Source organism: Equus caballus, chromosome 19, assembly GCF_041296265.1.
Source record: "Equus caballus isolate H_3958 breed thoroughbred chromosome 19, TB-T2T, whole genome shotgun sequence".
In the NCBI taxonomy this organism is placed as follows: domain Eukaryota; kingdom Metazoa; phylum Chordata; class Mammalia; order Perissodactyla; family Equidae; genus Equus; species Equus caballus.
Window position 1 is genome coordinate 38,105,912 of NC_091702.1, and position 16,431 is coordinate 38,122,342.

General features: G+C 43.2%; 1 protein-coding gene across 6 annotated transcripts in view; it reads left to right on the forward strand.

Moving 5' to 3' along the window:
- Positions 1-2,193: 2,193 nt before the first annotated feature.
- IL1RAP (interleukin 1 receptor accessory protein) overlaps positions 2,194-16,431 on the forward strand; it is a 131,189-nt gene continuing 116,951 nt past the window's right edge. For 3 of the 6 annotated variants that reach the window (XR_011428791.1, XM_014732811.3, XM_001498547.7), the window contains exon 1: positions 2,194-2,409. Coding sequence is in view for 2 of the 6 variants with exons in the window: in XM_070242689.1 (XP_070098790.1) it covers positions 2,882-2,931 (50 nt within the window). In the remaining 4 variants the exon portion in view is untranslated. Of the gene's footprint in view, positions 2,410-2,455; positions 2,932-16,431 lie in introns of those variants that run through there. The other 3 variants (XR_011428790.1, XM_070242689.1, XM_070242691.1) reach the window with 1 other exon arrangement.

Consider the following 16,431-nt stretch of genomic DNA (forward strand, 5'->3'; position numbering starts at 1 on the left):
TTGTAGCCTCATTCACTCATTCATTTAGGGGACCACGGTTCACTGAATGACTAGTATGTGAGCTTTAAAACATTTTTTCTTAATTGTTAGCAATAACGTTTTGACGTTAAAGCAAATTTAAAAAGGAAAAGTAGGACACTCCCATAGTCCTAACACATTAACGTTTTCTACATTCCTTTCAATTACTGTCCACGTGTTTCCATAACTTTTACACAATCTTGTTAATTATATTGTGTAAGCCTTTTCCTTTGTAGACGTATTTTCAAATGTTAATTCTGACAGCAGATATTTTGTTGTATGACTATACAGCATATATATGTAATCATTGTTATCTAATCTAATCATTTTCATTCCCAACCACTTATGTTGTCTTCTAATTATAATGTACAATACTATGATTATTTGTCTGTATGCCTGTCATCCTCATTAAGCTACGAGTGGCCCCTCAAAGTCCAGGACTATATCTGGTTCACTTCTGAATCTCTGGCTTGTGCCTCTTAGGGAGTCATGACTTCTAGGAAGCAAATGAGACTGTATCGTGGGGTGCTTGGAGCAAGAAGACAGACAGCCTTGGGTCTCATTTTGCATTTCCCCTTGTAGGCTGGTGGCCTTGGGCATGATACAACTTCTCTATGTCTCATCTATAATTAGGAGATAATGATAGTACCTTATAGATTATTGTGAGAATTAAATGAGCAAATATATGCAAAGTGCCTGCTACAGCATAAGCACATATTATACAAGTGTTTGGTAAGTGTATTATATAAGAAAAAAACTCGATGCCCTGAATATGTTTAATGAATGAATAATGAATCAAAGAACAGTTCTATTTTTGCTTCATAAAGGTAACTTCTTCTTTTGAATTATTTCATTTTTGGTTCAGTAAAAATATTGTATCACGTACTATGCGCCTGGTAACCAGAGGTGGATAATTTCTCAGGATTAATTTTCATAAGGAGTATCAATAAACGAAGTAACACGAACATTTCTCCAGCTTTGATTATACTGTGATTTTGCCATCAGGAGTTAAGCTCCCCGAGGCAGGGGCGGCGTCTGAGTTTTGCGCTGCTGTCCACCTTCAGTAGGTGTGCAGAAATCGCCACCTGCCAGTTCCAACCGCTAGTTCACTGAAGCCCTTTAGTTCATTCACATCTTTCTTCTCCTTCTCCTTAATTGCTTTCTCTGGATCTCTATTTCTTGAATAAATAAGACAATTAGATAACTCTAAGAGCGGAAGAAAAGTCAAGAAGATGGCTGTGGGCAAGGCATGTGTGAAAAGACGAGTCAATTTAGTACCTTTAGTACCTTAGTACCCTTGTTAGCGAATCTCAGAAACGGGGACAAGTGATGAAGGGACTTGCCGATCAGGAGGAAATCGTGACGAACTACCAATAGGGAAAAACAGAAGGTTCTTGAACAAAGGAGTTGACTTAATGAAAGTCATTGTAAAGCTTTTCAGGATAATTATACAGACTGTAATCTAGAGAGGGAGAAGGTAACTGGGGGGTCTTGCAGAAACCTGGAGAAATGGGAATGAATGAAAGGGAATAATTCTTTGGAGACTGTTTCCCTCTATAACTTCATTCATTCATTCACTCATTCAGTATACACATACTGCGTGCCTACTTTGTGCCAGGCACCAGTGGAAAATACACATTCAGTCCTGCCGTCATGACCAGTTGTTTCTTTCTATGACTGTCACTTACAGCGGAGCGAGAGCTCCGGACCTCCGTGATTGAGTTTCTTCCTGTCGCTCTCTGTGCTTCGCACAAGGTGGGCGCACAAATCCTGTAGCCTGAATTGATTCACGGCCTTGGGGCAGCACGATAGCTAAATATACAGAGCCAGAAGAAAAGGCAGGGTGGCATTGACCTTGACTGTGAGACCAGAATCCTGCAATGGGCGCACGGCTGCATCTCTGTTGTGTAGTGCGGCGCGTAGCTTCCTAGAGCGCCGGGCAGCGTGCCAAGCTGCAGGACCGGCACTGTCCTTTTCTTGCGCGCTCAAGGCGGCCCGGGTGGAGGCAGGCGAAGGGGCAGAGCGCAGCCTTGCGTCGGCCGGCAGGCTGGCCCCGCGCGGCTCCTCCTCGCCGCGGGTGGAGCTGCCCTCGGTGCCGCCCCGCGGCCGCCGCTCCGGGAAGCCCAGAGCGCGGGCGGGAGGAGGGCGAGCCAAGGCGGCGGGTGGAGCAGTGGCCGCGCGGCGCGACCAATCGCGCCGCGCCGGGGGAGGAGCCCCAAGGGGGGAAAAAGAAAGTGCGGCGGAAAGTAAGAGGCTCATTGGGGGAAGGCTGGCCGGATCGGGGACCCCAGGGCTCCGCTTTGGCCAGACGCAAGGAAAGAAGCTGTGCTGGGCTACTCTGCACCCATCCCGCCGCTTTCACTGCGCCGGCTCTGCTGCTTACCAGGAAAGGTGAGTCTCGCGCTGCCATTAGGGCTCGGAGGAATCACAGATCCACAGAATCTCCGGGTCCAAGGATTCTTAGAGATCGTCTTGTTCAACCCTCTTATTTTCCACAAGGGCAAACTGAGGCACAGAGGAAGGCAGCGGCTGGGGTAGATCACACAGCTGATTAGTCCTGTGGCCAGGACTCGAACCCAACTGTCCGGAGCCCCATCTTTGCTTTGTAGGGATGGAAGTAACGCAGTAGTGGGACGGCAGCGCGTCGCTGCTCCCAACTCCCCGCCCTTTAAGGGATCTACTGTGGTGTACCCCAGCCTTGGTTTCTCCAGAGCGCTGCCGTGAGCAGCGAGGATAGAAGGGGGCAGTGCGTCCCAGCATGCCCATTCCATATCGTGTCGCTTGCAGCCTGGAGCTGTGGCAGCCTGGGTAAAGGCTGCTTGCAGCTTCGCTCCCTCCTCCCCTGACCTGCTTTCTCAGAAAGATGCCCCTGCCGAGGGTGTCCGTCAGGCTCCTGGTGGACTCGGTGGAGAGGTGAGGGACCCTGGGCGCTGGTGACCTCGTGTGGTACCACAGTCCTCTCACTAGCCAGGGAGGGAGCGGAACTGGTGGTCCTGGGGGGGGGGGGGGGGGATAGGATGTCCGTCGTTTAGGAATAGCTGACTAAACGGAGCCATAGCCCCTGTCACTTCTGAATACTGGGAGGGAAAAGGAAGCTGAGTTAAAGAGAAAAACCATCAACATAAAAGCAAACTTTTGCCGTTTCCTTTAAGAGCCAGATCCCAGCCTGTCTACCCTCCCTGGTTGTGAAATTGTGAAGCGTTTTGCTGCCCGGCTCCACAGATCCTCCGCCTGGCTGCCGGCGGAGGAGGAGGAGGGTTTCCCTGGTTTCGACTACAGCTCTGCCGCGTGTTAGCTCTGTGAACTTGGGCAAGTTATTCGGTCTTACTGATACTCGGTTTTTTTTTCCAGCTGCAAAATGGAGATTATAGCGGTCACAAGGAGCCCTTAGGGTTGTTCGGAGGTTGAAATGGGATAATTCAAATGACATGGGGTAGCGGCACCTGGCCAGTTGGGGATTAATGGCAACTATTGTAAATAGTGTTATATAGGAACCCCGGAGACAGTGGGTTTCAGAAAGGTGATTTCATGTTACCTTACAGTGACTTTTTGAAAAAACACCTGGAATGTTGTGGTGTTTTCTTCTTTGGGATCTCAACAGCTCTTTTATGGTATTTTCTGAATAACGTCTACCTGTGACTTAATCATAGATGCTTGACTTGGAATATAAAATTAATGTTTCTCAGTCATGCCAATATCTACTAGTTTTTAGGCCGAGCCTCAGGTCTGTGAAGCTGTGATCTGAGGCATCCTTTATTAGCAAAGAGGGTCTTGAATTTGATGAGAGAGAGGAAGACAAGAGATGTTAGAAGTTCCATCTATGTTCCAGACTATTTGGAGCCTTTTATTTCTGCTGCCTCAGGTCAGACAAGCAACTTTATACTTTTCAGCTACTATAGGAAAACAACAACAAAATTCTCGTGTATGCTTTTGGATTATGCAGTGATGCTGCTAAAGTCAGTCCCTTCGGGATGCAAACTTACCTTATTTAAACACAAACAGCCACATGTGCCCGCACCGGGCTTCCTTTATTGGTATTTTAAAATGAAATAATGTCCTTCATATACCCCCAGCTTGCTCAGGACAATTGATTTTATTCTGATTGACTTCATGCAATTATTTATTCTTATCTCCTGGCTATACTGTAAGTCCCTGAATTGAATGTCCAGCATTTATAGTTGGCTGCCTGCATCACAGAGCATCACATTTGCATGTGGCATTGATGAATATGTGGGAGGGGATGTGCTACATCCTGACAAAAGGGAAGAGTTTGGGGGTGCCCCCTTAGGTACCTCTGGCGCCAGGCATTTGCCAAGGATGGGATCACTTACTTTCATCAGCCTGTTCCGTGTGTATGCATTGTGATGAGCTGGCCAGGATACATCTGAACGCGTGCCTGAGAGACTGGGGACTTGTGGGGAAGAGGAAAATGTTCAAAATAAGGTCAGAACAAGGGGATGGAAGGGAGATTGAAAGCTGACTCCTTTTGATTCTGAGTCTTCAAAGAAAGGATACCCAGTTATACCTTTCCTCCTTATCCAGATTATTAGTTACCAAAACCATACATACATATACATAGAACTTTAAAATTTCCCAAGTGTATTCCATATATATCTTATCTCTCTAGTTATTTACAATAGCCCTGAGAAAAGGACATGGCAGGCGTATTAATGGTTGAAGGATAATATAATGATATGATAAAGTATGAAAAATCTGGTTTTGTGGTCAAATTCAAATTCCAGCTGTAATTCCTATGTAGCTGTGTAATACTAAGCAATTTATCTCACCATTTAGGGCTTCTGTTGTAATCACTTCTAAAATGGCCAAAAAACCAGAAAAAGTGCTTACCCCAAGGATTTCTGTGAGGATTACATTCTGTGGAATGATGTGAAGTCCGTGTAGTGAGCAGGTGCTCATTAAATGATCTCTCTTCTTAGCTGGTCTCAATTTATTGAGAAGGAAACTGAATGAAACTCAGAGAAACGAGAGGTTCCCAAGGGTCACGTGGTTAGTTACGTTTCAGCCCTGGGAATACAGTTCACACTTTCTGACTTCTAGTTGAGGACTTTTCCTGTCGCCCCTCCACACCCCTCCAATGGGATCTTTAAGCGTTTACTCAGTTGTTTGGTTGACCTTCTTTGGCTGGTGATTGCAAGTATCCTTTCTGTCCCAAAGAGGATATTGCCTTGCTAAGGGAACAATCTTTAAACACGCTCTTAGTGGGGCTGACTCTCAGGAGAGGAAATTTCAAAGTGGTGATCTCTAGGGCAGCCTTCCTACTCTCATGTGTTGATGTAATGCACCTTCAATTCCCAGGAGGAAGGGTACCATGAAGACCTAGAGTTTAGAATTATGTCATGTTTTTCTTCCTGCTCTGAGTAGTTTCTTCCCTCTGCCATTCTTGTGCAGGGTGATAAGAAGATTGAGGAACAAAAGCCGTGAGTGACCATAACATTTTTCGCTTCTTTCGCCAATTCCACGAGTAAAGGATGGAATATAGAGAGCAGTGTGCAGAGGCAGCATTTGCAGAAAAGACCACTACTTGCTGGCGGTGCCGATCACTGGTCTGGAGTTTCAGTCCTCCCTGTGGAAACTGATGGCTGCAGGCTTATGTAGGAAAATGAACAGGTCTGCTTCGTGCCCAGACATTGGGGCCATTTATCCACTGAGACTCCCCACAGGCCATCAGGTTTCCCTGCTTTGCAGCAAGCAGACAGGCTTGCAAATGCAGTTCTGGCAGAAACGTTTTGCTCCTTGCTTTTGGCATTTGGAAGCATATGTTTGCTTTTGCCAAAAGGTAGGTAGGTAGTGTCATCTTACCTGGCACACTTAGAAAAGCAGAAGGTCCCTGGAGGAAATCAGAGGAGGAGGCAGCAGAAAAAATAAAGGTTATCTCCAACATACACATAGTTTCATTTGTTGCTCAACTTTGTCAGGCTTTTGCTGGTGACACAGATGTAGGATCTGGTGAGTCACTGTCACCTTGCCAGTAAAATATTAAAGAGAGCCACCTACTGTGCTCTTTGCCCATTTTGGAAATTGTTCTGTGGGAGAATAAAAACCCCGAAGAACAGGAAGTTTACCGAACACTCGGTGTCTGATATTAATTCAGGTTAGCTACTCATTTGTTCAGGTTTTTTTTTTTTCTGCGTTTTTTGAAAGTGAAAATGCACAGTTTACACTGATGGGGTGGTTAGGAGGCCTCCCTGTAGCCTGACTTCATTCTGGCTATCTCTGGCAGCTGTGGCAGTGTGGTGTTTTAGAGTCTGGCGGGTGCCTGAGCCAAGTTATTGTACTGAGATGAGCCTCAGTCTCGTCAGCTGCTCAGGGGAGCAGGAATGCTGATGCCTGCCTAGAAGCTTGAGTCCCTGTCTCAGCCCCTTATTCACAGGAAGCATTTAATTAACATAAATTCTTTCTTCTGCTATCAATTCTTTCAATTTATTAGTCTGTTCCATTGTGAAAATCAAAATTTAATAGCTACCCTTTACTGAACTCCATCAAGGTTTTTACTAAGTGTTTTTACATATATCATCTCATTCAATCCTTGCAATAATCCTGTGTGTTTTTTGAGGCAGCTGAGGCTCAGACAGGTGAAGTAGCAGGACCTGTGTCACATTGCCCAAAGCAAATAGTGATGCTGAGACTCATCCATGCATTTCACTTTAGAGCCAGGGAAGATTTGAAACTAGGGGTGGCTCTGGACCAGAACTGAGGACTCAAACTAGGACCAGTGACCCACCCATCCCCATCCTGCCCTTCTCATCCTGGTCTTACCGTGCCTGTGACTGAGAAGTCTCTTTACCTTTGGGCCTAAAATGTGAAGGAGCTGGACTAGATGATCTCTAGAAGATTCTTCTGCTATGATACAGTGTGATTTTTCCTCTCAAATTTCTTTATATGTTGAAATTCTATCGCCATATCTCTTTGTAAAAGTCAAGGTTAAAATGGGAAAAGGGAATAAAGAGAAAATACTCTTATTGTTTTGTGCCAAGAGATCTATTTTCTGCTCAAACATAGGAGGGCAAGGGAAATCAGCATTCACTGGTGCATGTACTTCTGTCATTTCATTTAAGCATAAAAATAACTCTCAGATATATATTATTCTCTGCCTTTTACAGATGAGAGAACTGAGGCTCTGAGACACTTACAGACTTGTCCAAGGTTATCCCCTCAGTAAGCATTAGAACCAGTGTGTGCCTGGGCACAAAACCTCTTAGTGTACGATATCACGTTTACTAGATGCCACACCGTAAAATCTGAGGCCTGTATAACCAGACGCATAAATGTCCCCTCACACCACATCATCTCAGCTGCTATCTCCTTTTCTCTTTTCCTTCCCAAACATACTGCTCAAATCCTTTCTTGATTTTTCCCATCCATGGGACCCCTTTAAATGTCTATAACATCTTCTTTCTATCTCTATTGGGATTTTTTTTTTTTTACTGTAGGCCAGTAATTTGTTCCTTTGTGTTCTTGTCCGAGGCCCTGGTTAGCACCTAAGCTGCTGAGAGCACGGTTTACCCAGCCCCGTTCCTAGTGCGGTGGCTTGTATGTCAAGGGTGCCGAGGTCAGTGGATGATGGATTGTACTAGGCCCGGTAGGCCCAGCATTGGCTTTCCAGTTTTCTCCTACTTTATCATATCATTAATTATCTCCAAGTCTGTCTCTACAGACTAAGGTAACTTTAATTTCCTTTAATTTTGCGGTCACAAAATCAGACAGATGATAAGGAGTCACGGACTCTAAAATGTTTGGACATCACTGGCCCATTGATGGCAAAAGACATTTTTGTCCTAATGATAAAGGGCATTTTGCAGCAAACACAGTGAGGGATGACACTGAAGTACATGCTTGCATATATTGACAGCAAGGCCAGTGTCAGGTGTTATAAATAAATTACCTGAAAGAAAGAAGGACGTTTCCAGGGAAGTGGGCAGCTGCAATGAGCTTCGATCTCAAGCTTTCTGAAAGCAGTGAAGAATTCTCATCAGTCCAACTATTATTTGACATAAGTGAACATAAGGACAGGTGACCTTTTATGTCTAGTTTATATCTAGGAGATGCCTGTGGTTTCTACCTGGCTGGCACATGAGTCTTTATGATTATACTGGCTTCCTCCTTTCCCAATCAATGCTAAAGGCAACAGAAAAGCGAACCAGTCATTTTATAAACTCTGATCTCTGACAGTGTTCTTTTCATAGATAGCACAGTTCCTTCAACCAGTTATGGTTAGATGCTGTGGTGACCTAAAATTGTAGCTGTGTAACCTTGTGGGCTTCAGCATCAGACCAATTTTCCTGGATTTGACTTTGGACAAGTTATTTGGTCCATCTATGCTTTATTGTCATCATCTATAGAAAGGGGATAAGAAAACCCATTTCATTTGGCTTTTGGTAGGTGTCAGTCATATGCCATAACATTCGTTAGGAGCCTGGTGCCTGGAGATTTTAACCTTGATTTTGATTAACAACTGCGATGATATTCACTCGCATGCCCAAATAGATATTGGATTAGAAAGTAGATGACTTAGGCTCAAATAATAACAATTTTTGTTTCTATAGAACTTTAAGCCCTCAAAATGCTTGTTATTATGTACATACATATATACATATAGTTTTTTCTTTTCCTTTTTTTTTAACAATACTCTGAGGTAATCAAGACAAATGTTGCCAACAACATTTTACATCCTGAGTCTGAGAGGCTAAATATTTGTTAAGGCCACACAGCCAGCAAATAATGGAGCTGGGACTTGGACCCTAGCTTTCTAACCCCAAGGTTAGGTTTTTTTCCCTTCAGCGATTCAGTCCAGCGGCCCTGGTACTGGTTAATTGTGTTTCTTTTTCTAAAAGTCCTTTTTCTCACTTCTAAAATGAGGAGTTTGGACAAGGTACTCTCCTGGGCCCTGTGTTCTAGGAATCTGTGCCTGTAGAGTGATGACTTAGGAGATACCATGAGAAGCTAAGAGTAGAACTGACTCTTCTCTCCACAGAGGCATCTGCATGTCATGGCGTGTGGAATATCGAAAGTCCCAGATACCCAGCAGCCTCCTTGGCCTCAGTGAGAGTCACAACTGAGTACTGCACGAGGAGTCAGATCCCAAAAGACACCTCTTATGTCTTTAAGGCTGTGATTCTGCCACACTCCATGACTTGCAAACTTTTCCTCTTAGGATCCGGGTTAGGGGATGGGCAGAGAAAAATAGACGGCTGGGTTAGGCATACTGACGTTTATTGTTTGGGAAATGAAAAGAGAGCCTTTTTATGTAAAGCAAGCTCTGTATCACTATCAATCACCGTAATCTTCTACAAAGAAATAATAGGGTAAAATATTTGGCTTTCATTTGGATTTTAGCATTATGAGTGCATATTTTCTGCTTTCTTCTTTCGAGCTAATTTAGCCTCCGTGGAAGAAGCTTGGCTCTCATTGAAATAAATATAGGAGTTCTTTCAACTTAGAGAAATGATGGACACCTGAGAGTGGTGATACTCACTAAATAGCACTTTTCCAGAAGATCAGACTTTGGTTTTCCAGTTACAGAGTGAGACAATGGCTGGGGGGTGGGGGTTGAATGGATAGAGTAGAGGAGTGAAAAGTTGGCTGGCTTTGGAGTCAGAGTTGGATTTGAATCCTAGATACTGCTTGCTTTACCTTTGTGGACTTAGTTTCCTCATCTGTGAAATGGTAATAAGCATGCTCTATCTCCTAGACAGATATACGTCTACATCTAAATCTGCTTCTGTACCTATATATTTATATATATTAGAGAGGTTAAAGTAAGATAAAATGTATTAAACACCTAGCACTTAATGCCTGGCACCTAAAAGGCCCTCAGTAAATATTCATTCCTCCCTCTTCATTCAGCATGCTGTTTACCCCACAGACTCAGCCATTTGATGATGAAACTCGCCTGGAGAGGGAGACTATCGAGTAGATCCCTCGGCTCGTCTAAAAGGAAATCTTTCCCAGTTTGGCAAACGATGGGGATGGTGGGGATAGGAAGTGAATGTGATATTTACCTTAAGTGTCTGGAAAGCTTTCATGTGGAGGAGGAATTAGACAGTGAGAAATTGTGGTGCATGGACCATCCACATCCGAATCATGTGGATGGCTTGTTAGAGAAATACGTATTGAGGGCTTCTGCACTCAAGTCTGAGAATCACGGGATTAGAATTTTCTATACCGAGAGGCAGTGTATGGTAGGGATCTGGAGTCTTTTGACATAGGTTCAAATTCTGGCTCCATTTGTGTATTCCTGGGCAAATTATTTAACTTCTCTGTGTAAAATGAGATAAACATGATAAACAACTCATAGGGTTGTTGTGAGAACTAAAGTTAATCCATATGAAGTGCCCAGAACAGTGACTGGCACAAGTGCCCACACATTATTTCACTCAGTGTGTCAGCCCGTGTTTAAAATGCCTTGCAAGGCCTCCTATGATTTGCATTCTGCTTCCTCTCTCACCCAATCTCTCGGATAACTACATGGCGAACTCCTTCATCTCCTTGAAACCTTTGCTCAATCTCTTCTCAGTGAAGCTCTTTTGATTGCTTTATATAAAATGGCCTCTCCTCCTGCTTCCCATCTCTACCTGTGCCATTCCTAATCTCATGTATCCCGCTCTACATTTTCTTTTTAGCAGGTATCACCTTAGCAGCTTTCACATACTATTTAATTTATTTAGGCTGTCTATTGTTATTGTTTCGTTCACCCCCCCGCTAGAATGTAACGTCCACAAGGACAGGAATCTTTGTTTTGCTCTCTGCTGTATGGCGGGTGCTAGAATAGTATCTAGCAAATAGCAGCTGCCTAATTGTGAGTAAATGATGAATAAATAGATGTGTAGATAGATGTTAGTATTATTTATCCTCAAGGAGTGGAAAGAAATAAATAGAACTGGACAAGGAAACAAATTATATATATAATATTGAATAAAAAATTTGTTTTAGATACTTGCACACACATACACACACATAGACATTTGTTGTTAGTACCACTGAATTGATTCCAACTCCTAACGACCCAGTTTACAGCAGAGGAGAACCCTGCCTGGTCTTTTTGTGCCATCCTCTCACCTTCTGGTGCTGTATCAGACAATGTTCTGCTGCCATTCATAAGGTTTCATGGCCCGATTTTTCAGTAGTGGGTGGCCAGGACCTTATTCTTAGTCTGTCTTAGTCTGGAAGCTCCACTGAAACCTGTCCACCATGAGTGACACTGCTGGTATTTGAAATACTGGTGACATAGCTTTTAGCATCACAGCAACATGCAGCAGTGGGACAACAGACAGACAGACAGGTGCTGTGGTTCCCTGACCGGGAAACGAGCCCAGGCTATGGTGGTGAGAGAGTCGTACCTTAACCACTAGACCACCAGGACTGACTTATATAAATACACACATACACACACCTATATATACACTCATACACAAACATATATATGTGTGTATATATATTTAGAATATTGAAATAAAAATTTGTATGTATGTGTACATAAGTGTGTATATGTATGTGTGTGTATATATATATCTAGAAGTTGTCCAAAATGCCTTGGGAAGTAGAGGTGTTGAGGTAATTCCTTGCTGTTAGTATTGCTATAAGGATAGTTTGGGAGAGAGACCAAAAAAATTCGAGTAAGCAGACAAGTAAACAGAAGAAATGCAAGTGATTTCAGGATAAGAAATGAGAGGCTGAGATTAAAACAATGACAATAACAACAACGTTGGAGGGATGTGGAGGAGGTACAATTTTAAATGGGTAGTCAGGGATGGCACTTTTGAGAAGGTGAGATTTGAGCTAAAAAAAGAAAAACTCACTGAGAAGGAGCCAGGGGAGCTCTGAGGTCATGGTTGGTGGCAAGGGCCGGTGAGCGGGAGAGAGGGCTGGCAGTCAGGCTTTAAGGTAAGCTGGGGTTAGATCAGACTGGCCTTGAAGGCCATGGTGAGGAGTTTGGCTTTTATACAAAATGCAGCGGGAAGTCACTGAAAGGATTGAAGTAGGATGGTGACCAGGTTTGACATATTTGGAGCCTCGAACGGAGAGTGAAGGAAATAGAAGAACTTATTTATAAAATGAGGAGATAAACTGTTCTGATCTCATATAGGGCTCCTAAGAAGAGACGAGAAAGACAATTCAGTTTCATTGATGTGTCATTCATACCCTTTCTTTCTCATTAGAATGTCTCAAAACCAAAACAAAACAGATAAAATAGGCAAAAACGAGATTCCTTTGCTTTTTCTGGATGGTATCATTCTTATTTCCAAATGCACTAAGTAATGGATGGAAATGTATGCACTGTTGCTCAATTCAATTCAGCTGGAAATTTTACAGTTCTTGTGTAGGTGTTTTATGTAATCAGTCCCCCAAAACATTGGACCTAGAGCTGTTTCCTTATAAGATTTTAGATACCAGTTTCTGAAATCCGCTGTGCTGAAAGTGAGCATGTGAAAGGCAAATTCAATTCCATATAAGATCAGTTTCCTCTTTCTGGCTCTATAAGTCTAAATGGTGCCTAACTCTTCAAGAAGTAGAACTCCTCCGTCAAGTCTTTACTGACACACGCATATTTAGTTTCAAACACGCCTCTTAATAAGAGCTAAACATAACATGTGCCAGGCATCTTTCAAGTGCTTTACGAATATTAACTTCTTGAAACTTCAGAATAACTTTATGGGCAGGTACGATTATAATCACCATTTTACAGTATAGAAAACTGAGGCCCAACCTAACAGAGTGAGTGCCAGCGGTAGAGTCAGTATTTGGACTTGGGCAAGCTTAACTGGCTTATCTATACCATTCTGCTCTTTGATTGTAAGCAGTGACCCTGAATATTTTATTCTTCTCTATTTGTCCCACTTCTTGGTGCCTCATATGATGGAACAGTTCAATAAATGTATTGAATCAGTGAATGAATGGGTGACCTATTCTTCCAAGTCGTATCACTTCATTAGCATACAGTGGTAAAAAAGATGGTTTTACACTGAGACAACCTGGGCGGGGTAATGCTGCTTACTACCTCTGGGATGTGGTAAAATTACTTAATATCTCTAAACCTGTTTCCTCCTCTGTGTTCACCCGGGTAGAACTGTGGTTAGGATTAGGTGCGTATAGAAAGTGCCTAGCATAGCGCCTGCAGCAGAATTAGTGCTCAGTCCATTCGAGCTGTTCTATTATTTTTTGAACTAAAATAACCTCCCCAAACATGTTTACACTTACTCAGGCAGTTTTTCAATTGTGTCTTTTTTATTAACAACCCTTGAAAAATCAAAGCCAAAGATCCAGTCATATAATCAGTGATGTTAATGCTGTTCCAGGACCCATTCTGGCACATTGCCCTCAGCAGGGCCCTCCTGTAGATAGAAGGGCCAGTCCTGGGGACTGACTTGGGAGCAAAGGTGCTGTGGACTGCCCTGTCTCTCTCCTACAAGCGTCTGACATCCATGCAGGCAGCTCTTCTCACCCGGCACATACTTCTCCCCAGCCAGGCTTGGCTTACTGGAAAGTGATTTTGTATTCTAGTGATGGCCTCAGAGCCCTCTGGGTGACAAGGGAAAAACAGCAGAAGACTCCAATTTTGCCCCAGATAACACTTAATGAGGCTAATTTACAGAGCTTGCCGGAAGTTTAGGACCTCTTGCTAATCATCATCACTAATATTGATCCAGCGCTTCTTGTGTGCCAGGAGCTGTGCTGACTGCTTTATTTTCATTATCTCATTCAATCTTTATTGCAACCCTGCGTGAATTTTAAATTTTAGTTGTAAGCCAGGGGGCAAAAATAAAAAGTACCAGAGTTGCCTCTGTGTGTGTATTCGGGGGCTAGAATGATAAAATCCAAAAGTTCTTACGCGTGTTTTCCCACATTTTTCTTCCAAAGCAAGTTGTCCAGGGTTGCAGCACCTTTGAAGTCTCCAGGGACCCTCCCTGCAGTGAAGAGGTGTTTGGCAGAGAAATGAGGTAAAGGTTGTGTGGGGAAGGCAAGAGGCTTCATTCTAGTTGACAGTTTGTTTTGCCCTGGAAGAAGCTGGTAGCCATGAACTGGACTCCTATTTTGTTGGTTGCATTTGTTTGCTTCTTTATAAGAAACCAATTTGGTGCTGATTTACAATGACCTTTTTTCCTTTTCTTTCTTTTTTGCTTTATAGGCTATTTAAAAGGTGTAACTTTTATCCCCCCACATCCGCTAAATTTGATGATTTCCTTTGAGGAAAGGTCTACACAACACATGCGTGCACACACACACACGTGCACGTGAGAACAGTGCCTGAGTTATAGCTGACATCCACTATTTATGTGTTGAATGAATGCATGACAATATAAAAAACACTTTTTTTCCTGAGAATGGGAGCTGCTGTGGGGTTTTTCAGAAACAGTGAACTTTCAATATGCAGCTTTCTTTTTTAATTTTTGTTTAAAAATAATTTCAGAAGGAGATTATTCTAAAATATGTGGTGTTACTTAATCTTGTGATTCGAGACAGTTTATTGGAGGGGACTGTAATCCTTTGGAATTTATTGAGGTGAGATCATTTACGCATGTACTAAATGGCCCCAGACCGGTATACTTTTAAATTGGTGTAATCTGATTTTCATAAATTTTCTGTCCTCTCTCTCTCCTTCATTGTCTGGTCCTTGCTTTCAGCATGTCTTGCTCTAGCCGTTTTCTCTCCGTTCCCTGTTCAATTAGCTGTTTCTGCTTTACTGTAGACTAAGGAGCTGGCTCACGAGTTTTATTAGAGCCATGTGTATGATAAGAATAAACAACATTGACTTCGGAATAGAGAGGCTTCGCTAAGGGAAGAGAATGGAAAGGTAAAGTGGCTATAGAAATAGTCTGCATATACGTGAGGCTATACTACACCCAGCAGCATTGGGTTTCACCTACCTGTGTTATTAAAAGGGAATAGTAGCGTGGATAATTCACTTACTCCTTTGGACAATAAGCATTTTCTGAGAACCTTCAGTAGGTAAGACACTGGTGAGATAAGGAGATTAAAATGAAATCACATAAGCATTGCCCCTGAAGAATAAGAATTTGTAGATCATTATCAAAGATAAGGTATGCACAAAGGTTTATAATACAACTCGTATACTATTTGGAATAATGTAAGAGCATATTACATAATTTTTAAAAGATTGTGGTAAAACATTTTGGTTTCAAAGGGAGAGACAACTATGTCACTCAGGAAGGGTTTATGAGGAAGTGGTGTTTGAAGTGAGTATTGAAGTGATGGACAGGTTTTGGACATAGAGAGATTGGTAGGGAGGAGTGGTGTATGAGTTAGGGTCTGACCACGGGAGCAGATATGATATGGATTCATAATGTGGAGTATGTGCTTTATCATAGGGATTAGACCTGCAATTGTGGGAGGAGCTGGCAATTAAAGTCTCAAAAGGGGACAATTGAGAGATCAGAAAAAAAGTCACTAAGGACTCTGCGAATGAGCTCGTGAAGGAGTCTGTGGAAGACTGTTGCCTCTGCCTATGGTAGGCAGGCAGTCAGGAAGGAACGCCGGACGTGAAGTGGAAAAGAGCAGTTGGACCCCATGAGGACAAACTGCAACCCTTATCCATCTCTTACGGTACCTAACCCCAATGATGTGGGTGGCCTGCAGAAGGTGCCGGTGCGCTTAGCCATGGAGCTTCACACCAGCCTGGCCTGGGACTTGGAGAAGTTGAAGGGGGAGATCTGTCAGGAGCTGAAGGAGCAGAGGGCATGGCTGCTGCCCCCACCTAGGAGGTGAGCCACCAGATCAGCAAACACATGCGTGAGACCCAGTAGTACCCAGGCCCCTAGTTGGAGCCTCCCAAAGCAACAGCTACGACTTCACTTCTCCCATCCAAATCTTATGCACATTTCCCTGTGACCAGGCCTAACTAGGAACCGTACAGAGAAGGAGATTCTGGAAAACCTAATTCCTGTTGAACTAAATTGACTCAGTTAAAAACTACAAGCGATACTGCAGATAAAGAGAATAGGATGAAAACATAAAGTGAAGGAGGAAAGTGGTCACCTTGCTTGGGGAGAGCCCACTTCTACTGGGAGATGGTATATGAGCACTGGGGTCATTGAAAATAAGACTTAAAAAAGATCGGCAAAAGCCCTACTGTTGAGGATCTTAAATACCCTGTTGAGGAATTGGTGCTTAATCTTTTAAGTCAAGGAGAAGCACTGAATATTCTTGAGCAAGGGAGGGGCATTATTGGATCTGTGTTTTAGACAGATCTGCCATTGAATGTCAAAGCATTGGAGCTTAGGTGGGGCAATTAAATGAGCATCCTATTATAATAATCCAGGCAAGAAAATTTGGTGACTCAGAGAGAGGTGACTCAGAGTCATAATAAGAGGTTGTTCAGGACCATCCTAGGAATTAAAAATGTTAGTGTACGTTGCAATCCAAGGTGGTGTGACCTTT